General features: G+C 38.1%; 1 protein-coding gene across 1 annotated transcript in view; it reads left to right on the plus strand.

Moving 5' to 3' along the window:
* ASXL3 (ASXL transcriptional regulator 3) overlaps nt 1-24022 on the plus strand; it is a 146535-nt gene that overhangs the window by 57243 nt on the left and 65270 nt on the right. Inside the window, exons 7-9 of the mRNA XM_047827921.1 lie at nt 8383-8500; nt 9459-9578; nt 21849-22012. Coding sequence (XP_047683877.1) covers nt 8383-8500; nt 9459-9578; nt 21849-22012 — 402 coding nt within the window. The remainder of the gene's footprint in view (nt 1-8382; nt 8501-9458; nt 9579-21848; nt 22013-24022) is intronic.

Below are 24022 nucleotides of genomic sequence, written 5' to 3' on the forward strand. Positions count from 1 at the left end.
AATAAGGCCCAGAGACTTTAGCTAACTTGCCCACAATTGTCCAGCTAGTGAGTTTGGGAGATGATATTTGAACCCAGAATCATAGTTTTAGATTCTTCCCTCTTAACGAATACTGCCTTTTAGCATATGGTATGTAGTATGTAGTATGATATCCAAGGACATTTACATTCTTCAGTATTTGTATAATGTAAGGAAAGCAAGACAGCAAAGTCATTAATATTATTTTCGAACACAGACTGCTTATGCTCAGCGTCAACACTTATAATGGTAGACACTCAACTATATCAAATATATAGCTCTTTTTTTACTAGAAGTATATTCTGAGTCAGTAGGACTCTAGTAATATAAGTGTATATTGGCCCATGTAGAATCTTAGAAAGAAGTAGGTGGAAAAAAAGAAAATAAACAAAACCCAGTAGCTTTGTAAGACTAAATGTAGCAAAAAATAGTAATAATAATTTAAAATAAGCCTTCATGCAAACTAAGCCAGACATGATTTCTCAGATCTGAGGCCCTGTCTCCGCCCCCACCACCACCCCCACCCCCACCTGAAGCATGTTGCCATAGAGAGTGGCTCTGGTACTTCGCAGCACTCCGGATTGCAGTGTAATTATAGGCTGGACGATAGGGAGGCTAGAATGTCCCTTGCCTGTTGATACAGAATATTGTCATTGCTCCTAAATATTTGGGTCCCTTTTACTTTCTAATCATCAAAATGTTAGTTAGCATCATATGTTAGATACAATTACCTGAATAATATATTGTCATCTCAGTAGATTATTTTTTTCTGAATAAGCATATTCCAAATAAAACATAGTCAGAAGCCTCTGGAGAGTAGCAGATTGCTGATTATTACCTTGTTCCCTGTCTTCTTTCCACCTTGTTTTTTTTTTTTAGTTGTAATGATCTTAAAAAGTATGAAATGGTTAGATTTTGAATTTTAAAGAAGGATAATTAAGAGAGATTAAATTTTGGAAGTTTTTAAACAGCAGAATCAAATGTAACATTAAGGAAGGATGAGTCTGTTATGGGATGTAACATGGTGGAGAGTAGAACCTTTCTATGCTGTTGCTGTTGTTTTATTTGAGTTCCTTCATTATTTATTTAGGGTGGTAGAATTTTTTCATAAAGTGGCAGTTTTAGGCAGTTTTTCCCTCTTCATATCACAAAGCAGATATGGTCTTGGTATTTTGCTTTAGCTTTATGTGTTTGACCACTACTGTGAAATTCCAAAGGTTATGTTGCATGATGGCAGTTTCTGAACATGGGCGTTGACATTTATCATACTAGCAACAATGCAAGTTGGTGGTGCCTGACACAGCCAGCTGTTTTGTATGTGTGTATTTCTAATTATTTTAGCATTCACAGCATGTGGTATTTTCACACTTTTCAGTAAAGGACTTATTGCATTCAGTGCATTCTTAAGTTACATTGTTAGTGTTGTTTCTCTATTAAAATAAAGCAGGCATTACTGGTTTACGCAAATTCCAAGTGAGCGCAGAGCCTGTGATTTTAGGTTTTATTTTATTTTTCATTAGAGTAAAAACGAGAACCATTCAGTTTTTTTTAGAGTTATCTGACAAGCCTTTCTGTTTACAAAATGAAATGTTTATTTAAAGGCTTTTTTTGGGTCTCTTTCTACAAGAGAATATCACAATACATCTCTAGAGAAAAGGATGCTCAGTCAGCATCTTTTGATTTCTTTCCTTGTGCTTAAAGCCAGAATTGTAATTGATGTATGATAGGATCTTTACTTTTCCCTGACTGGTTTAGCTCTGTTATGTTTGTTTCCTGTTATGTTTTCCTTTAGAACTTACTTTAGAAAGTGAGTTCATTTCCAAGTTGAAGCCTGTTTTTTGTTTTTTGTTTTTTTCCATACTGAATAGTACCTGGAAGGATTAAACTTGGTTGGTGCCATGCACTCTGTGTAGCTTGGGTGTGTTGGACATTATATACGTGGACAGCTGAGAGGTACATTCCTTCATAGTAGACTCATTTACACTTGCCATCTTCTTGCGTTTTGATAACGTGTGTTCCTGGCTTTAAAATTACAGGGTTTAAACTTGTTCAATGAGATATTCCATTAGCATTTCAAAGTATAGCTAAGACTTGATTAGTTGGAAGTACCTCAATGATATCATCCCCCTAAAATGAATCAAGACTAATACGTTAAGACATTACATAATGTCAGTGTCAAAATAATGCAATGTTATAGATTGATCAACAGGGCTGCCTCTAGCTAATTGAGACCTTTGGTGTGAAGTAGAAAAAGGCACCTTTTGTAATTTATCACAACAAAATAAAATCTCCCTTTTAGGGTACCCTTGTGAAGAACAAACCTCCCACCACCATCTAAAGTGACTTTCCTAGTGTCATTTTCTTAATCTATTATGTGGCTTTCTATTGTCCAGGCTTTGGGATATCCAAATTTAGATAATGATAAACTAAGTTACATTTAACTTCCGTTATATTTGTAGCAGAGTATAAAACAGGAATTTTCTTGTTCTTCTGGAATTTTAGCTAAAGCTCAAAACTGAGGACAATGGGATACACGTATACCTGTTGTAAAGAGAGGTGCCAGACACAACCTCAAAGGACTTAGTGAAAGAAGCCTAGACGGCCCTTGATCATGGATCAATAGTTGATATAAAAAAAATAGCTCAAGATTTATTTGGAGGAGTATTAACCAAGGAGATTTTATTAAAGTGTATAGAGCTCTGCTACATCCTCTCTCTTGGTGAAAGGAGGCACAGTCTAAGTGAGAGAAAGACTTGGACAGAAACATTCATGAAGGATGGGATTTTATATGTATGTATGTATATATGTATGTATATGTATGTATGTGTATATACATATATATGTATACATATATATATTTCTCATTTATATTTTATGTTTATTTTTATTTGTATTCACACACCTACATATATACATATGTACATATACACTTTTATATGTGTGTGTATATGTATGTGTGTGTGTGTATATATATATACATATATAGTTATAACTAGATGATAAGTACATAGGTAACGTTATCTATATAACTAGATAACGTATGCCATCCAAATCTAGCAGTTGGCCTCCTGCCTCCCCAAAGATTGTAATTCTGTGACTGTGGTAATACTGGATGAGACAACTTTGACCTATTATTCACCTCCTTTTCAACTGCCAATCCTGGGGAGCCCAGAAATAGAGGAAGAAAATGGAGGAAGAGTAAAATCAGGAATCTGTTAACTAACGTAGTTTTTGACCCGAAGCATTGGTGTGATCTGGGAGAGCAGAAAGAAGGCTTTATAGTCAAACTCATGTTTTTAAGCCTGAAAAATGAGACTGTGTAAATACTTGAAGATGACCCGAAAAGCTGTATGTTGTATGTAAAGTATTGTCCAGAAATGGAAAAGGGAAATTGGTCAGAACATATGTGAAGGCAACATTAGGAGAATAAAGTTATTTCTTGATTGTTCCATGCCAATCTCTGCCTTTTGAATAAACCAGTAATATAATTTACAGAGAAATAGATGAGAGCTTTTCTATTTTTATTAAAATTATTTTTATGAGTTTTTTATTTATACCTAGTAAATATTTACTGAGCACCTAGTATAGCCCATATCATCTTCTAGTCACTGGGAATATGTTAGTGAACAAAAAAAAAAGATGAAAATCCTTGTCTTTCATAGAGTCTGTATTCTAGGTTGGGGAAGAGAAGAGAAAATGACATTACACAGTATAATATACTTTCCATGGGAGGAGAATAAGGCATAGTGGATGTTGGGGATGGAGAATATGGTGGGAAATGCAGTGTAAGAGTTTGTGACCTGAATGTTTGTGTTCCCCACATTTCATAAATTGAAATCTTCAATTTGATGGTATTTGAAGATGAGGTCTTTGGAAGTGTTTAGGCCAATAGGGCCGTGCCCTCCTAAACGCGGTTAGTGTTCTTAGAAAAGAGACCCTACCACAGTTCCCTAGCCCCTGTCTGCCTCGAGAGGATACAAAGAGAAGCCCATAGTCTAAAGGAGGGGCCCTCACAGGTTCACACTGGCACTGTGATCTCAGGCTTCCAGCCTCCAGACTGTGTAGAATGAATTTCTGTTGTTTACAGGTTACCCAGTTTGTGTTATCTTGTTCTAGCAGCCCAGATGGGCAAAGGCAATGAGTAGACTCAAGTATATGAGGAAATGAACCATTCAGATGCCTGAGGGAAGAGCGTACATGCTCAGAAAAGAATTCATGCAGAGGCTCTGAGGCAGAAGTGTTACTGGAGTGTTAAAGGACCCTTCCCTAAAGGGCTCAAAATGCTCAGAACTACTGGGAAGCTTGTCCAAGGTGTGGGGTGCAATGTACTGCATGCAGTGGAGCCTTATAGCCGTATGCCGAAGAAGTGTGTAAAGACAGAGTGCACTTATTTCTTGGAAGACACCCAGTGCTCTCTCTTTGCGAGGCCTCTTTCACATCTCCAGTGCACAAGTACCAGTGTGGTCACTGTAGGCTGTGGGAAGAGACTGGGGTTGTACAGCTGCCTTTGCTTTGGCCATAAATCCCCTGTTCCTAATAAACCCTTGGCAATCATTTCGGGGAATTCTTTTCCATTTCTGTAATCTTCCTAGTCTTTTTTTCCAGCTACCCTGGCTATTTATTCCTTGAACCGCCAAAGAATTTTCCTGATAGGGGTCTCAATACTGTTTTTTAAACTGATTGGAGATTCTGCCATCTTCACGTGGCTGGTTCTTCTTGTCATTTGGATTTCCTCTCAACTGTCACCCCCCAAGAGGTTTTCCTTCCCACCCCAGTTATTCTCCCTCATCATCCTGGCATAATTTTCTTAGTACTTGTGTGTGTGTGTAAAACTATGATGTTTATTTTCTGTGATTCCTTGTCAGTCTTTTGCTAAAATGTGAAATAATGAAGACAAAAATGTTTTTGTCTTATTCATTGCTATGGATCAGCAGTGCGTATCCTGGACTACAACAGTAAGTCCTCAAAAAATGCATTCATTACAGAATGACTAAATTAGATAGATATAATTAACATTTATTGAATATTTACTATGTGCTACAAATAGCGTTAAATATTGTTCTGTGATTTTGTATTTAAAACATCTTACCAACACTATTGTCTCTGTTTTATAGGGACATTTTGCCCAAGTAATTTACCCAGCCTTACTCAGCTGGTTAGTTAATTCTTTCTCTGCCTCTACAACCTTGCCCTTACCCAGTGCACCACACAGTCAGTAAGATGGCTCCGCGCCAGTCCCTGTTCCTCTACAGATCCTCACATTATAAGCCCTCTGCTGGGCAGTGGTTAGACTCATTTATCTGGTGAGGTGAGGAGCATTGGGATTGGTGCGTAGTAGGTCTCGAAGGTTGGTGCCCTCAGCCCGAGTTTAGCTCAGTCATCTTTGTTTTGTCTGGTACACTGTTTAAAAACAGGAAGACTCACCTAAAAATCTAGTTGTGTCGCATCTGTTGAGTACTTACTGCCTCTTCCAATGGGATATGTGCTTTCCCACTCACTTCCGCGTCCCACTGTCATTGTCTCACCCCAGCCGATGTGCTCCAAAAACGTACTGCACATTTTTCAAGGGATTGTGAGGAGACACGCAGCATATGTGTGAGTGGTGGATGTGCCCGCTGTTGCGGAAATAGAGTTATGTAACCAAACAACCCATGAACGACTAGCTTCGTTACTTGCTGGACGAACACCCTACAACAAGAAAACAGGGATCACTATTAATACAGGAACCATTGTACTACAGCCAGCCTCATGGACATGACCAGTGCCAGAGTTTTCTTGTTTGGAGCCCACACGATCCCAAATCCCTCACTTAGCACGGTTTGCCTCTACCTCCATCCACATTTTGATCTGCTTGGAAGGTGTCCTTAGTGTCCAGAGTCAAATAAATCCTGCTTTCTGGGAAGTGAATTGGAATCTGCAAGTTAGCCTAAAGTGACCATGAATCTAGTAAATGTGATCAAGATGCTCCTTCTAATAACTGAACTGTGGTACTCCTTGAGTTTGCCTCATAGCCTGCTGCTTCACTGCTGTGACTGGCCTCGCAGTAAACAAAGACTCCCCAATTTTTGTTTATCTGCCCGTAGAAATGTTACTTGGGGTCAAATATAATGCATGTTTTTCAGAAGTAAAACAGGAAAGTGTGCATATTTTAAATACACTTAAAAATAATTTTTTAATTGGGGGACATTTAGTTTTGGTCACCGAGAGATGCTGTTTCATTTCACTATTTAAAAATACTGTGTTAAGAAATATTCATTCAAATTTCTGTGTACGTATTTATTTAAAAAAATCATTGAAATGGTCTCAATACTGATTAGTATTCCTTTATCCCTACCGTGGCTGCACCTTGACGCTCTGGGTGGTGCTGGCATGGCCGGTGGTGGTGGTTCTCTTCCTCCTGCCTCCCCCTCCCCCTCTCCCTCCTCCTCCTCCTCCTCCATCTCTGTCATGTGTGCTATCTGTCCAGCTGCTAATTTTTCTATAGTAGAGTCCTCTCAGGACAAAATGTTTATTACTTTAGTTATTATCTACCAAAAATGCTATGAAAAGACATGGCATCTTTAACTTTATGATTCCAGTTTCTATGTAGCACCTGTGTTTAATTTTTTTTTTCTTAAGCAGTATTTTCAAATATATACCTATCCACCCTAACATAAAATGAATATTTTTTAAAATACTCACTTGGATTGCGAAGAGAAATAGTCGAAATCTATGATGTATAGACTCCTAAAAATTAATCATTCTTTGTACACAGGTTATTGTTTTGTGAAGTCTTATGTAGTAGGCAAAAATGGTCTTAATTGTAATTTGAGGCACTGTGTTGCCTCATTCTGTTTTGTTATTGGATTGATAGGTTAATGTCTATAAAGGGCTTTGAGCTTTTACACCAGGCTATAGACATTTATGCAGTTATGTACACCTTGATGAAAAAAAGAGTAGTAAATGTCCTAAATATTTTATGGCACACAGGTTCTCATTAAATATATTATTGACAGCAAGCGAAAGGTGAGGAGGAGGGCATTTTATTCGGGTTTGATCTCTTGTCCCCACATGGTGCCTGGTATTTGACAAAAGCTCAGGAGATGTAGGAATTGAAGGGAAGTTGCTTGTGTTACTAATAGCCAACAGTATCATTTGTAATAGACTCCCCCAGCCACTCGCTTTGCCATCTGGTTCTAAATCTCATCCGAATCTGCTTTCTCTCATTTAAGTGGTGTTTAATTTTTCACTTCTGTAATTATTTGATTGCTAAATCTTATGGTCTACAAGTTGGACATTCAACTAATACCCTTTGCAAATACAGTGACATTGTTTCTGACAGCAGGGGATATATAGTCGGTGCAGTATTTTAGGAGGTTGTGACAACTTCTGGTCGAAGAACATTAATCAAGTAACTGAGTTGTTATAAAATTGGTAGAAATGACACAGAAGCCAGGAATAAAAATGTTTGAGACTGTCTGTGGTCAGCCTTTTAACCTTTTGAGGAATTTTAGCCTCCCTGTAACTGGGAATTTAATGTCTCTTCAGTTTCGTGTGCTGAATACCCTTTTTATTACAGGTAATTTTCTGTGTAAAGCGATCCACTGGATAAGCTGTATTTCAGAACTTTTAAATGTCTTTTATTACATTATCATCGCTGTGGTTGATTCATTTATGAAACACAAAGCACTCCCATTTGGAGAGATTTATTCTCGTATCAATTTTTTTTTTCCTGGATTTGCCAGAACGCCGTCATGTTCGTGTTCTGAAGGTTAATGCCCAAAGTCAAGCAGACAGAAGCCGAGTGCTGCAAGGTTTCCAAGATTAGGACTGATTCCCTTCACAGAAATAAATGATTCCTGCCATGTTCAGTGATTTTGTGCAGCGCTCCCCACGGCTGAGTGAGTGCATCAATACTGTAGTCCTTACCTGCTGTACATACTGATGACACTCGGTGTTAACTTGATTGACTGAGCAGTGCACTGGAGAGGACGCACCTGCAAGAGAAGTGCAGACACATATATTTTTATCCTGGTCTTGAAACATTTATTTTACATTTATTTTACTTGGGAGCCATGGCTTCAAGTTCCATGGGCTCCCAAGCCACGCTGCCGAGGTAGAACAAACCTTTAAGTGCTGCTTTGTTTTCAGAATTATACCCCAAAACGCTCTCAGGTCGATACCCTTTGCCAAAGCCTGATTTTATGCTTTTGAGGGAAAATGACATGAAAATGACATTAAGGATCAGGATAAATTAGTGACTCTGTGGAATTTAAGTCTCTTAAGAGGTGGTATCTAATGGTGGGCAAATGGACCGTTTAATTCAATCATGAGAAATCATTTTGGCTATATTTTTATGTTATATTTTATTATCATGTTTTGTAGGCTTTGAGGCAGCAGCAGAAAAGAAGAAATGGAGTCTCAATGATGGTAAACAAGACTGTTCCTCGTGTTGTTTTGACACCATTAAAGGTGTCTGATGAGCAGTCGGATTCGCCTTCAGGTAAAGAGCTCAAATATTGTATGCTTGGCCAGTTTCTGCCCGAAGGAGACTTCCTCACTGCGAGAGATGTCACAGATTTGCTCTGCAACTGAATAATATTTCTACTTGAGGTTTCATTTTAATTTTTTTATACTTTTGACTCTTTCAGTGATTCAAAACTAACAGGGCATTTTGTTCTTAAGAAAATAAAAGGCACCAGCTCGTTCATCATCAAAGGACTTCATTTGCTGATGTCAATAGGTGTAAGAAAATGTGTGGGACTGCTAGGTGGATTTTTTTGTTGTGGCTTTGGCTTTTGTTTGAATGTTGAACTTTAATGGTGGACCCCATGCTGGTGTGTAATGCCATCAAAAGCAGTTCTTCCGTGAGTGTGAATTTGTTTTTCAGTCTTCTGCAAAATCGGGCATCCTTTATTAGTTTCTGTGTTCTGGGAACATTCTTCTCACCTCAGCGCAGCCCTGACCTTTTCTTCTAATTTACCTTCTGTCACTTTATCAGCTATGTACCATTCTATTTATTATAGATTGATGTGTGTATTTTCTGTTCCTGTTTCAGCATAAAGTTATTTCTAGAGGTTTGCTCTCTCCTTCTCTTCAAGCCTCTCTTCTGCCTTCATGTTTCCGTCTCTGTCTTGCATGGTCTCTAAATGGTATAGTATTGTTGAAGCTTATTCGTGTGTTTTTACAAAAGATCTGAGTGTTTCTTTTAAAAGCTATCAGATCAGAAAACGTGTTTTTGACTCCACTATTAGGCCATCTGTTCCTGCTTTTTGTTCTGTTTGATTGATTTATTGGGCTTTTCTCTTTATGTCCAGTAGAGGAATCAGATTGTGGCCAAAGGTAGTGAATTAACTTATAGAAAAGGAGATTATATCTATGGTTTTTGAAACAATTTTAGATTTTTCTTTTCAAGGACAGCAAGAGGAAGATAATGACATAATAACTATTTCCTTTTTTAGGCTCCGAATCTAAAAATGGTGAAGCAGACAGTTCAGATAAAGAAATGAAACATGGGCAAAAATCTCCCACTGGAAAACAAACAAGTCAGCACTTAAAACGATTAAAAAAGTCTGGTTTGGGTGAGTGTTCAATAGCCTATGACATTTCACGTTTTAGAGATTTGTATCTTTTTCAGTGAAATTACAGAAAATTCTTAGGGCATTTTTTTAATGGATAAACAAGGAAACTTAAAATTCTATCTAGTTTATTTAAACCAAAAAAGATACTAAATAAGAAAATACAATTCCAACAGACTGGTCTTAAGTGTATTGCTGAATCTGTACACGATATTATTGGGTGAAGCAGAGGCTAAAGGTTGGAGATTTAAAACGATCTGTGTATTCAAGAAATTATCTGCCAAGTCATGATTTTATCTCCTATGCCATGTTTTGTTCCTGCATCCAGGTTTCAGTTTATTGGAATATACTGTATTGGGGGAAAAAGGCAACTTTTTGTAAAGAGTTCATTGAACCATAGAGGACATTGTCAGTGGGGTCCTGCTGCAGTAAAACTGCTCTGCCTCGCTTGTCATCTGTGCTGCTTGAAATATTCAGCAGTGCCTGTCGGAAAAACAGTGTAAAACTGCCGACAAGTGTGGGAGACACAGTCCCTGGGTCCTGAGACTCAGCACCGGGTTTTCCTCTGCAGATTTCCTTCCTGATAACTTTCACCAGGAATTCAACAGCAGCATTCAGGGAAAACGTAATATGAGAATGAAAAAGATGAAAAAAAAAAAACACATCTGGGGCTGAACATTGTAATTCTCTACCGAATCTGCCTTGTTGGATGTCTGGACCTAATGGCTTCTTTCTTTCAGTTATTTCACCTCTGAGCAAGGGTAACAATGATGACCTGGATCATTGTAATGTTTTGTGAAATGGTTGGTAGAAACTACAAAGTTACTGACCTGAACTTTTTTATTGGTTCTGCCACTTACTTTCTTGGCAACTTAGGGTAATTCTTATTTGCAGTTCATGTGTTTTTAGAATTCAAGCAAGTGTTTAACTTTATAACTTGATTCTATATTTACATATAGAATAAAGTTCAGGTTAGTAACTTTGTAGGAAAGGTTTATTGATCTGGGTTTATTGATTGCCTATCAATCATATATACCAAGAATTTTGCTAAATCCTGGGAGCTTGCTTGCTTGCTTGCTTGCTTTCTTTCTTTCTTTCTTTCTTTCTTTCTTTCTTTCTTTCTTTCTTTTTAACTTTTTAAAGTAATCTCTCCGCCCAACATGGGGCTCAAACTCATGACCCCAAGATCAAGAGTCTCATGCTCTACCAACTGAGCCAGCCTGGCACCCTGTTGCTTTCAATAAAAAGTCTTTGAATAGGATTTATATATCTTTAGATAAGATCTCTTTGGGGAAGCAGAATTTATTTTTGTTTTACATTCTTGGCATGTAGTATAATTACCTCTTTTGCATTATTTCCAAGGCTAAATAATTTTATAATTTTTGTGTAGCCCCAATGCATGAATATGTGTTTGTGTATAACCTCAGTTACATATATACTGATGGGCTTTTTTTGTTTTGTTTTTTTTCTAGTCTTTTGGGTGTTGTAAAGTTTGTAATTTAATAGAAGTAGTTTCTAAAATAGGAAACTATACCGGGAGAGTGACATGTAAAGAATGTACTAAAAAAAAAAAAGTCATGTTATTGTATCGTAAGTAATTTAGAAGTCAGTGACCTTCAGTTAAAAATGGCCTGCTACCAACCTCAGTAAAGCCAATGCCATATCATGAGTTTAAGAAAATTCAAGGCACAGGGGCCACCCTATTTAATTACTTAGCTAACTTCAGTACTGGAAGTCAAGTGGAGTGTGTATTAGGTGATCAGGATCCTGTCAGGTGTTCAGGTCTTTAGTCAGGATCTCTTGTATTCTGGCTATTGTTACCTAGAAGCCCTACATGGCAGTAAACATCTTACATGTTAAAAATTGTGTTGTCAGAATATTTCAGCTGGCTTGTTAGCAAATTAAAAAGGTGATAAAGAAGACCACCGAGTTCTTTTTAACCTTTTTTTTAAGACTGCAAAGTAGTAGAATAATGAAGCTACATCATTGAAAGAATGTAGAAGTGAAATAATATTCACTGCCCATATTTAATGCCATGGTCTAGGTATTTTGACAGAAGCTATCTCATTCAATACTGCCTTCAGTTATGTACAGTGGAATTATGTTCATTTTTCAGCTGAAGAAGCTGAGGCCCCAAGGGTTAAGGAGGCTTCCCGTAAATGACATGGCTAAGATAAAAGCCAAGACATAGCTAACTCCAGAGTCTAAACCGTTATGTTGCGTATCTGAATGTCAAATCATCTAGCCTGTACTCTGGACTTGACCATTATGTTGGGTATCTGAATATCAAATCATCTAGCCCGTACTCTGGACTTGACCATTATGTTGGCTATCTATGTCAAATCATCTAGCCCATGCCCTGGACCTGTAGGCCCCACTGAGGAGCAGCAGGACACTCTGTGACAGGATGAGTCTGCTGTCAGTGTTCAAATGCAGCTACACTAGTTACACATGAAGCGAAAGCTAGCCACTCTTAAGACATCCTGGCTGATCCTGTAAAATCAAGCAGATGGAGGAAGAAGATAGCACTTAAAATTAAGTCAATTAAGGTACAAAACTGTCAAAAATAAGCTGATTACAGGGAAAGAAAGGTGACTGATGACTAACCAGCAAACAGGGTGAAATAGCTTATCCTGTGCAAGTGAAGTCAGCAGTGCTATGAAGCCTCCTGTAAAATAAACAGTGAAAAAATGTAAATGAAATAAAAGAAAGAGCCTTAATGTAACCATTTCTAGACAATGACCCACGTCTTTTTAAGAAAGTAATGTTTTGGGGGCGCCTAGGTGGCTCAGTCAGTTGTCGATTAAGTGTCTGGCTTTGGCTCAGGTCATGATCTCACAGTTCATGAATTCAAGCCCGGCATCGGGCTCTGCCCTGACACCATGGAGCCTGCTTGGGACTCTTCCTCTCCCTCTCTCTCTGCCCCTTCCCAGCTCTCATGCATGCTGGCTCTCCCTCAAAATAAATAAAAACTTTACAAAATATTTTTGATGTTCTGTGACTTTAGGAATCTTACAGAGTAAAAAATTCTCCATGCTGTGAAGCATTTTAGAATCAGGATGGTATTGCATAGTTCTTCAGGCATATTTATTTGTATTTTGCTCTTCCCTCTTTGCCGCTAAGTTGTTAATTCCTTCGGAATAGGGACCTTCATGTCTGTCTTTGAGGTCCTCACACACCCATTATATGCCTCTGGTTTAGCAGGTGCTGGATAAGGTTTGAGTGGATTATTTATAAGTAGCTGAATGGGTTTGTAAGTTTGGATGAATGAGGCATCCTACAGGCTTCAGCATACTTACATATCCTTCAATAAAAATGGTCCTGTGCTCCTGGGGTTCCGGTCGTTCTTGTAGAGTTGCAGAACCAGTGCAAGGAAAGATGAACCCAGCCAACACCCAGGAGCCAGCCAGACAGGAAGAGCGTTTTCCCCATCAGAGCTAGACCTCTAATTCATACAGTTTTAGACATTTAGTTTTAACTATCTTTGCCTTCTCTAGGTGGCAGTAAATGTATAAAACTCCTGTTGCTATCATTCTGAATTAAAACAAATGGTGTAAGTCTGTTCTAACTTAAAGTAAATCCAGTCCAAATCCAGCCTCAATTGTCATCCTTATCGTGAGATTTCCTTAGCAGGATACACAGTTCTTCTGATTGTCCCCTAGGTGCTTCCTTTTGCTGTCTAGCAATTACTTAACTAGTCAAACTACAAGATAGTCACCCTATTCAGGTATAGATGTCTCCTGGGTCTTGGAAGCTCATGCATGTAGCCCGGGGCACAAGGGATTCTGGTGTGCTTCCCTGAGGACACGGCAGTAAGAAAGCACCATAGACCTCTGTCAGGTCCCTTCATATGCCAGTTTCCCTGGAGAGGGTTAGGAGCCCACAATAAAAAATAATTGAGCTTTAGTATCCCCCAGTCATTCTAGTTCTTCTGATGGTGAGGTTGAAGCTTTTTTGTTTTAAATTTTTTTTTTTTTAGTGTTTGTTTTTGAGGGAGAGCATGCGTAAGCAAGCAGGGAAAGGGCAGAGAGGGAGGGAGACAGAGAATCCGAAGCAGGCTCCAGGCTGTCAGCACAGCACCCAATGGCAGGGCGTGAACTCATGAACGGTGACATCATGACCTGAACTGAAGTCAGATGCTCAAACCAACTGAGCCACCCAGGCACCCCAGTGTTCCCAGTGTTGAAACTTTTATGAGAAATTTATCATGGGGCACCCAGTGGCTCAGTCAGTTAAATGTCTGACTCTTGATTTGGGCTCAGGTCATGACCTCACAGTTGGGAGATCAATCCCCACTTCAAGCTCTTGCTGACAGCACAGAGCCTGCTTGGGATTCATTCTCTCTCTCTCTCTCTCTCTCTCTCTCTCTCTCTCTCTCTCTCTCTCTCTTTCTCTCTCTCTCTCTTTCCCTCCCCCCCCCCTTGCCTCTTTCTGTTTCTCTCATGCACTCTCTCTCAGAATAAATAAGTAAACTTAAAAGAAATGCATCACTCAGAATGGGAGGCCATTACTTGCGACTTAGGGTTTTTTTTGTCTTCTCTTGGTTATTTTTTGTTCTTGACTGTGGTTATGTATGGAAATTTTGAGAATATTTCCCTGAGTATCTCTCTGATGGAGTGGATACGATAACATGGTGAGTTGGCACAGGTGGAAAAAATATTGGCACTTTGTCTAGGCCTTTGTCTTCTTCGCTGTGTTGGGAGAGCCTGTGTTTCCTGCTCCCGGGAGTAATGGCTTCATTAAGAAGAGGTCCTATACTTCTCAGGGCCTGGTGCTTTAGGAGATGTTTCTGGTGTATGCTATGTTCTGTGGTTGGGCTGCTCTTTCTCTGAGGTCAGTCCTTTGGAGAACGTCTCCTTGCCTGCAGTGGGCAGTGTTTGGACCTTATCCAGAATGTGCCACATCTTAACTAGGTGTGTTCTGGTCTGCTTGTTAAGAGGCCTAATCTGTTGCCACTAGAGCTGAAGCTTTACAGCAGTCTGTGGTGAGCAGGCTTGGTAGGAGTTTGTGCTGCTCTTCTGGGCGAGGAACCTGCTGCTCTGTGTCTCACACTCATTTGCCCTAGTAAAGAAGCACCTGCAGAGTGCAGGGGGACAGGGCTTGGTTTAAGTGGCTCTGGCCTCCACTGTGGGTGCTGGGCTGGTCTCTATCGTTCGGTCATGCCGATGGGCAGGGGAGAAGAATGGCAGCAGCCCTCTCCATTGTCCCCAGTGAGTTCACACCCGCCACTGTCTGAAAAGTCCTCACAGGAGAGCAGACGGTCTCCCCTCGTGAGTCCCAGCAACCTGAGACATTTGTGTCAGGGCCGTCTGCTCGCTTAGCAGCACAGTAAACCCATGTTTTATCAGACCTGCTGGTGAGTTTCAAAACTCCGAACTTTAGGGATCCAGCGTGGCTCAGACCGTGCTGGTCCTCTGGGGGAAGGTCATGCCACTGCGGAGCTGATGCTGGTTTATCCTAGAAGGGCAGTCGCACCAACACGCAGGAGCTTGGAGTTCAGAGGAAAGCACAGCAAAAAGCCCGAGTCCAGCTTAGCCACCCTCAGCAGGTATCACTATGCCTGTGCCAATGAATGGGGCAGCACGATGGTGCCTGCCAGTTCTTTTGTCTCCTGTGTGGCAATGCCACCTCTCCCAGATGCACTCCAAGAAGGGGAAACATCTCGACCAGTGTGTCCCAGGGGATCCTCAGACCGCATCATCTACTCCTGGGCTTCTGCCTGCCTTCTCCACAGAAGCACTGCAGTGCCTGCTGGCTCCATACCATCCATGGTGCAGAACTCTGAAGCTCCAGTCTTGGAGCTCTGCTGGTTGTAAACACTGAAGATAATCAGCCCCTCTCATTTTCCAGTCAGTGGCATTGGAGAAGAGTTTTCCTTGTGTGAGCCCCTGTGCGATGCTCCCTCTGTCTTTTTCTCTGTCTCCTCTCTCCGTGATCAGGGCTCCCTCCTCTCCGCAGTACCCATGATCCCTTTCTCCCCCAAATCACATCTCCTCCCCACCTACCCTCCACCATGTGGCCTCTTCTCTCCTCTTGGTCATGCAGCTTGTTCTGTAGGTCCTTAGACAGATTTCCTGGGTGTTCAGAATGATCCAGTTATTTATCTAAAAGTGTTCAAGTTACGAGGCAAGCATAGAGTCCTCCTACTACTCTGGCCTCTTAACTCGAATTCTAGAGGCTGAAAGTGTGAGATCAGGGTGCCAGCAGAGTCGGGTGAAGGACCTCTTCTAACTCAGATTTCTCTTATCCTCACCTGGTGGAAGAAGGTGATTTTACATTGCTTAATGTGTATCTGCAGCCAGAGATCATCTTAGGAAAACTGTATTAACCATTTTAATTAAAAGTGCTAAATTTAATTAATTTTAGCTGCATAATAAAAAGAACAGAAATAAAACCAGAAAAACAAAATTGCTAAACATTGCCACAAGATACGTTCATTTCTACAAGTTGTCTCCAAAGATATTAAACCATGAAAAACTGATTTTTTTGATTACTCGTTATAATTTTGGACAATATAGTATAAAGGACAGGGGAATAATTATAGTCCCTCCTACCCCATATTTTTGTTAGTTTTATTATTTTTAAACATCAACATTGTTAACATTTATATTCTGTTTTTTAACAATAATCCCCATAGTTTTTTAATGTCAGTACTATATTTTAATAGATTCAGCGCTACTTGATAGACTTTTTTATACAATTGCCTCATTTGTGAAGTTTACATTGAATCACATTGTAGATGATTAGCTTTTGTCCTCTGATAATTTCTCTCCATCCCCTCTACCTTACACTGACTCTTTGAACGGCTGTTTTTATTCTCTGTGCTCTTTTAGAATCATTCCTCTCTTATTTCTTTGCGACAATAAAGAACTCTTTCATTTTGAACTTTTTGTATTTCTTTGGGCAGTGCCTCTTCTAACGAAAGACCCTGGTCTGCTTCTTGCATGTGCCTCTTCCCTCTGGGTTAGTGTTATGTCTGTGTCTCTGTGCATTTTATGCATAAGTTCTCTGTGGGTTCCCTTCTTCGAAATAGGAGTCTTCAAGCCAACAGACTACCCATTGATCAACTGCTCCAGTCAGCAGCCTTTACTCAGATTGGTGGTCTTTGAACTCCCCTTGGGCAAAATAATAGAGAATTTCCCTGACCCGATTGGATGTATTTCCCCATGATTTTTATCATGCGGCCAGCCTAGTGTCTTTGTGTATGCCATAGACTCTCACTTTGGCAGTTTGGCGACTGATGCTTCTCATCCCTCCTTCTCCAGACTGCAGCTACTTTATAGTCTCTAGTGTCCAGGAATTAGACACTAAAATGACATCTTTTTCTTCCTCTGAATGCTGTAGGGAGATGAGGTACCAGCTTTAATGAGATAAGACAATCAGATATAATTGGATTGTTCTTAAGCCAATTAAGAGTAAGTGTGTGAGGATAATTAAAATGGAATTAAACATCCTGTATGGCTACAAATTTAGCAAGAAGTTTCTCTGCTCTGTCTTTGTTCCAAAATTATAGAACATATTCTTGCTTAGTTGGACATCTTTGAAATAGATCTTTTGGGTTTGTCATAAAAGATTATATACCTCTCTGAATCTTCTTTCATCAATGATATTCTTAAAGATTTTGAACCATACTAAATAGTAACCAACCACAAAAGTCCTGCTTCTCATATTCCTTATAACATGGTTCAAAGTCTTATAATTCTCTCATTTTCCCAACCTTCCTCCCAGTCAGAATCACTCTTGGTAAATGACCTCAACTCCTTCATATGAGAATATGTAGGCCATAAATGAGAATTAAGTAGACTCCTTTCCTACATTTGTCACCCTTTTTGTCTCTAGGTTTTGCTTTTGCCTCCGTTGCTGAGAACAGAAACTTCTCCCTAATTCTTTTCTCCTTGTGGACTTTTTTTCTTTTAATTGTGAAAGACCAAACATACAGAAAAATACAGATACAGTACGAATAAAGCAGACACCTCTATACCTATCTCCTTGACTAAATAAATGTCAGATTTGCTTTAGGTTTTTTTTTAAATGATACAACTTTTGTACCCTTTTTGTGTCTTTGTAAGTGGGGTTGGCTGAATATTCTCTTATACTGGCCTTGTTCTTTTTTTTTTTTTTTTTAATGTTTGTTTATTTTTGAGAGAGACAGAGACAGAATTCCAGTGGGTTAGAGGCAGAGAGAGAGGGAGACACAGAATCTGAGGCAGGCTCCAGGCTCTGAGCTGTCAGCACAGAGCCCGATGCGGGGCTCGAACTCATGACCTGTGAGATCATGACTTGAGCCAAAGTCGGACACTCAACCGACTGAGCCACCCCTGCGCCCAGTTATTTTTTTAAGTTTATTATTTTGAGAGAGAGAGAGAGAGCGTGAGAGTGAGAGAGCGAGCAAGCAGGGGAGGGGCACAGAGAGGGAGAGAGAGAATCCCAAGCAGATTCCACACTGTCAGCGTGGAGTCTGACACAGGGCTCAGACTCACGAACCGTGAGATCATGACCTGAGCTGAAACCAAGAGTCAGATGCTTAACTGACTGAGCCACCTAGGCACCCCTGTCCTTATTTTGGAATAAAGGGTTATATTAACTTCATGAAGTGAATTGGAAATCTTTGTTTCTTTACCTATTCCCTGGAATATGTACAAAATGAAGTGCTAAGAGAGCTCCTTAATGTTTTGGTAAAAGTCATCTTTAGAGCTGTTTATGTGTTTGGTGTGTATGTGGGGTAGGGGAGGTTGCCTAATTATCCATTTTTTTTAAAGGGTTTTGCAAATTTATTCAGGATTTCTATTTTGAATTTGAGTATTTATAAACTTAAAAAGTCTTCAAAGATATTGGATAAATTCATAGTATTATACCACTTAACACCTCTTTTTCATTATATCTGCCTTGTATGCTATATCTAGATTTATGGCCCTAGCATTCATTCCTCTTTATTTATTTGATCTCTCACCAGAAGTATATCTATTTTATTAGCCTAATAAAAAAAAAAGAGACATAAAACCCTTTTTTGGTTGTTAATGGTCTTCATTGTCCTTCTGTTTCATGAATGTATACTCTTATTTTTGTAATCCTTTTTTTTCAAGTTTTTGCATAGTTCATTTGTACACTTAACTTTGAATTTTCAATTCTTTTTCTGTTGTATAATTGGTAAAATTTACCTTTAAATCGAGCTGTGTTTCACAAATTTTGGCATTGTCATTTAGAATCCAAATTTTTTCTAATTTCCATTGAATTGTTTTTCTTTTACTTATGAAATACTTAAAAGTATGCTTTTGAATGTCCAAATAATGGGTATGGGAGGATTGGAGAGTTGCTGTGTTTGTGTTATTGCTACCTAATTAGATGAAGTTTTTATATTGTTCATCAGTATTTATGGAGACTCATAGGTCAGGTTTGTTTGTTTTACTGTTCCTTGAGTGCTGACAAAACATTGCTTTCTCTAACAGCTCAGTGCAGTGACCTATGTTAAATTCATTAGTTCAACATTGATTATTGAGTTGTTAAAGTTCTCTGTATTAAGACAAGTTTTTTTGTCTGATGTCTCAGTTTCTGGTAGGAGATGTTAAGACTTCTCACTAGCATTGTGCAATGGCACTTTCTCTTTTTAATTCTCTCAGTTTTAATTTTTGAATGATGTGCTGCTTAAATGGATGCAGATTTAAGGTCATTATATCTTCTCAGTGAATTATTCCTTTTATACTTAAGGAGTGCTCTTTCTCATCCCCAATAAGGTTTTCTACCTTTGTGTATCTTGTCTGATGTTAATATTGTTGTATTATTTTGTTGTTTTGAGTCTCTGGCTAGTATGTCTTTATTTCATTTTCATCCATTCCTCATGATCATTAAGTATATTTCTTGTAAGCATCACATAGGTGGATTGCATTACTTTGTAAATCAAGTATGAAAATCCATTTATATTATTTTGATTTTGTTGGACTTAATTTTTATTGTTTTTCTACTTTTATGCCTTCCATTTGATTCATTGAGATTTCCTTCCATGCATTTATTTGGAAGTTATCATTCTTTTTAATTGCCTCTAGTGGTTACCTATAGAGGTTTTTTGTTTTTTTTTTTCTTTCTTTTTTTTTTTTTTACGGTTTATTTGTTTTTGAAAGAGAGAGACAGAGCGTGAGAGGGGGAAGGAGACACAGAATCTGAAACTAGCTCCAGGTTCTGACCTGTCAGCACAGAGCCCGATGCGGGGCTCATACTTGTGAACTGTGAGATCTATACAATTTTAACCAAGTAAAGAACTAGGCTATTGTCCTCTTCCTTCTCAAATAATGCCAGGGTTTGATAGTGCTCTTATTTCAATCACATTTTCACATCTTGCATGCAGTTATTTTCCAATTTATTTCCTCTTTAACTTATTTATTTTCTTTACTTAACTCTTACTAATTATTAGTATTATTTTTCACTATTAATATTTACTTGGAGTTGCTCTGATCTATTAGTCTTTTAGTTTACCATTGTTTCTGCAACCCGTTCATTCCTTCTTCGATTTAATTTTTCGTTTGTTGAGAATATCCACTACTGATTATTTAGTGAGATTCTCTAAAGGATACTTTCCATTTTGGATACAAAAATGTTCTTTTCTCATTGCCATCATTGCCATTTTTGAGAGACTTTCTTATTAATGAAATTCTAGATTGCAGCTCACACTCTCTTGGCCCTTTGAAGATATTTTCTCCACTGCCATCTGTTATTTAGTCATAAGATTTCTGTGTTCTTATTGTCATCTCTTTGGACATAATTTATTTTTGTTAAAATTGTTTTATAATATTTTTATATTTTATATAATATTTTTATATATTTTATAATATCCTTTTTATTGTCGATGTTTTATAGTGTCAACACATCAGACGAAAGTGGGTATTAGTCCTTCTTGAGATTTGATGTATCGCTTTACCTGAGAACTCTTGCCATTTTTTCAGTTCTAAAAATTTTGGTCATTAGCTCTTCAAATATTGCTGGTCTTCTGTCCACTGTTCTGAAACTCCTATAGATGTTCATTCTGACTGTTTATGCTATCCCCGTATTTCTTCACTATCCTGTTTTTTGACTCATCATTTTTTTTATGCTCCATTCTAGCTATTTTCATTAACTCTGTATTTTAATTATTTAGTAATTCTTTATTGTGTCCATTACATTTTTTAACTGAAGAACTAAATTTTCATTTCTAGACGTTCTGTCTGATTCTGTTTCAAAGCTGCCTGTTCTTTTATCATGGTTTCCTGTTTATTAATAATGGCTTTATTCTGTCTTTTGTCTCTAATTATTTAAAACCAGAGTTGACAGTTTTTTTTCTGTTAAGGGCTAGAGAGTAAATACAGGTCATGCTATTTCTGGCACAGCTCTTCAATTCTGCATTGTAGTGCAAAGGCAGACCTCGACAGTAGCTAAACAATTGGGCATTTACCGTGTTCCAGTAAAACTTTATTTACCAAAACAAAAATTGGACTGGATATAGCTCATGGACCATAATTTGCTGACCCTTGATTTAAAACATACCCTGATAAAACAACTCACATTCAAGGTGTTCTTTTAACTCACGTAACTGAAAGTGGCAATTCTTCTGTTTGATGCATCAACTGACTATTCCTTACAGTGGATTATTTTCTTGTATGTTATAATTTTGAGTTGTGAACTCTACACACAGCCTTCTGTTGGAGGTCAGTGTACCTTGAGTTGTAAAATTATCCTTCAAAATGCATTGGTGTTTTAGACCTCGAAGCTAGTATTTTTTATAAAGAATCACTTTTTAAATTGTTACCCTCCAACTACCCTGAATAGGAATCTTTTGAAACAACCCAGTGCTTAGTGTTCCACCTGATACATGGGGAATCACACAGCTGTCAGCTAGCTATCAGTATCTCTGTTAAAATTAATAGATCCGTTCTTAATCCTAGGTCTTATAGAATTTATAAAAATTGTAGTTGTTACCATTTATGCTCCCACAGTATTTTACACTTCTGGTTAATTGGAAGACCATAATTAAAATACTTCCTTATCTAGACCTGGTGCTACTTTGAGTAGCATCTGTAAAAACTATATGGACGGTATGGAGTGAAGTATACATTGTGAAAATAAAAGACAACTAAGACAAGACAGGAACCCAAAGAAGCTTTGGAGAGTTTTTCTGAAATGCCACTTTTAAAAGTGACAGAATTAAACATACTATCGAATATGGTTGATATGTACATATATGTGTACGTACATGTGCATGTCTTTCCCAATCTACAGGGAATTAATGCTCTTGCTTGTTTATCACAGGACACTTGAAATGGACCAAAGCTGAGGACATTGACATAGAAACCCCAGGATCTATTCTTGTCAACACTAACTTGAGGGCATTAATAAATAAACATACGTTTGCTTCCTTACCTCAGCATTTTCAACAATACCTCCTGCTTTTGCTCCCAGAAGTGGATAGGCAGGTAAGTAGGAGTTTTAGACATTTGATATTAGTCACTAGATATATTATTGTGAAATGGCAGTTCTGTTATCAAAGATGACTGATACATGGATGGACCATTTTATAAAAATATAGTGTATTTATAATATATATATTCATTGCTAGCATTGGTGTGTTTCTTTAATTTACCAAAACAGAGCCATTTTTATTATCAGTAGAGAGCCAGTTCAAATTTTAAAATACAGCACATTGCTGTAGAGAGAAAACAACAGACCTTTCCACATTGGAAGGGGGAAACAAAGAAATCAAACATTCCATTATCAAATAAATCTTTGAAGTAGCTGCTCCTTTGCCTGGAGGGAATATTGAAGTGCAGCAATAAAAAGCCAGGGTTTCTAAGAAATTATGTAAATGTTTTTATTCTCAACTCTTTCCAAAAAGCATTTAAAATTTATGTTTGCAGTTGCCTTCTGAGAGTCTATCATCATGAATATGATTGCCTATAAATAATAACCTTTTATCTTTTTCTTTTTAGTATAACTGGAAATGCTTTAAGTTTATTTTTGTATTTTGAAAAGCCTCTAAAATAAGGAAATACAAATATAGACCCATAATAGCAGGCATCAATCATCTAAAGCTGTTTCCTTAGAGAAGAAAAGGAAAAAATATTTCATCACATAAACTTTTATTAAATTTCACAAAAGTTATTAAATGGCAACTAGGAAAAATTTCCTTGTGATTCTTATTTCAATAAATTTTGACACCATGTGTAGTTTCCAGTTGATGGACATAGTGTGTGTGTGTGTGTGTGTGTGTGTGTGTGTGTGTGTTTATTTGCATCGCAACATGAGAGATACATCCGTATACTGAAATGGGTGAGATTGATTCAATATTTCCATATTACTTGAATAAATTTTCTTAGCTTTTTATTTGATTCTATTTTCTTCTAACTTAGCTGTCTCCTTTCATATATATTTAAAATGTGATGAGCTATGGTTTTCTACCACTCGAATGTATCTTTTTGGTGGAGATTATTGTTCATATTTAGGAAAAGATTATTTTGATTTTGGGTACATTTCTGTTTGAGAGTTTGCTTTCGTTCCATGGAAATTTGTTTAATATTTACTATCAATATGGTATGTTTTAGGTGCTTTGGAGTAATGGAAAGTGAGTAAGTGCCTGTGAAGTATTTATTAATGATTAAATATGCTTTGGTTGGATACATAGGCTGTATTTGTGAATAATCAAAATATGAGGTAGAAGCAGGTGTGCTTAGAGGGGAAGCACAAAGTATATTGAGCTTTCCTATGTGGAAGGGAAAAATCAGAGACAAATTTAAGGTCCTTGAATTGGGCCTTGAGATGTAGGCAGAATTTGAATAAGGTGGATGGAAATGTACCAAGTGAAAGGTTCAAAGATATAAAATCAGAAGCTAATTTTGTGGGAGTCTAGATTGTTGGAGGAACAGTGTGAAAGAATCTGGACAGACAAATTGGAAGTCAATTTTGGAAGATTCCTTGAGTATGAGGCTAAAGAGTCTGAACAGTGTTCTCCCTGTGTTTGCAAAGCCATTGAGGGCTTTTGAGCACAGCTATAATATAGTAAGATTGTTGCTTTTTAAGAAAATTGTTCTGGTAGTATTGAAAGGAAATTTAGAGATGGGAAGCATAAAAGTGGAAAGAGTTGTTAGGAAGCAATTTTAGTTGTTCCAAAAAGGCAAAAATGAGGGCTTGGATTTGGAGAATAGCACTGAAATTAAAGAGGAAGATCATGTGATCATCACCATCATCACCATCATCCAGTGGTTGCAGTTTTACATTTTGTCAAATAACACTTGATAAAATAGGGAGGAGGCACTAATGACTCACGGGTTTCAAATTTGTGTGGCTGAGAACTGAGCTCAGGAGGTAAGGAAAACTTCATTTTGGGGTGGTGGGAGAGCCTGATCTCTAAGCTGCAGAACTGTTCCCTCTGCCTCAATGTGCATGTGGTTTCTCGTGCTTACCATTCTATCCCCAGCTCCTGGAATAAG

Source organism: Prionailurus viverrinus, chromosome D3 (assembly GCF_022837055.1).
Source record: "Prionailurus viverrinus isolate Anna chromosome D3, UM_Priviv_1.0, whole genome shotgun sequence".
Lineage (NCBI taxonomy): Eukaryota > Metazoa > Chordata > Mammalia > Carnivora > Felidae > Prionailurus > Prionailurus viverrinus.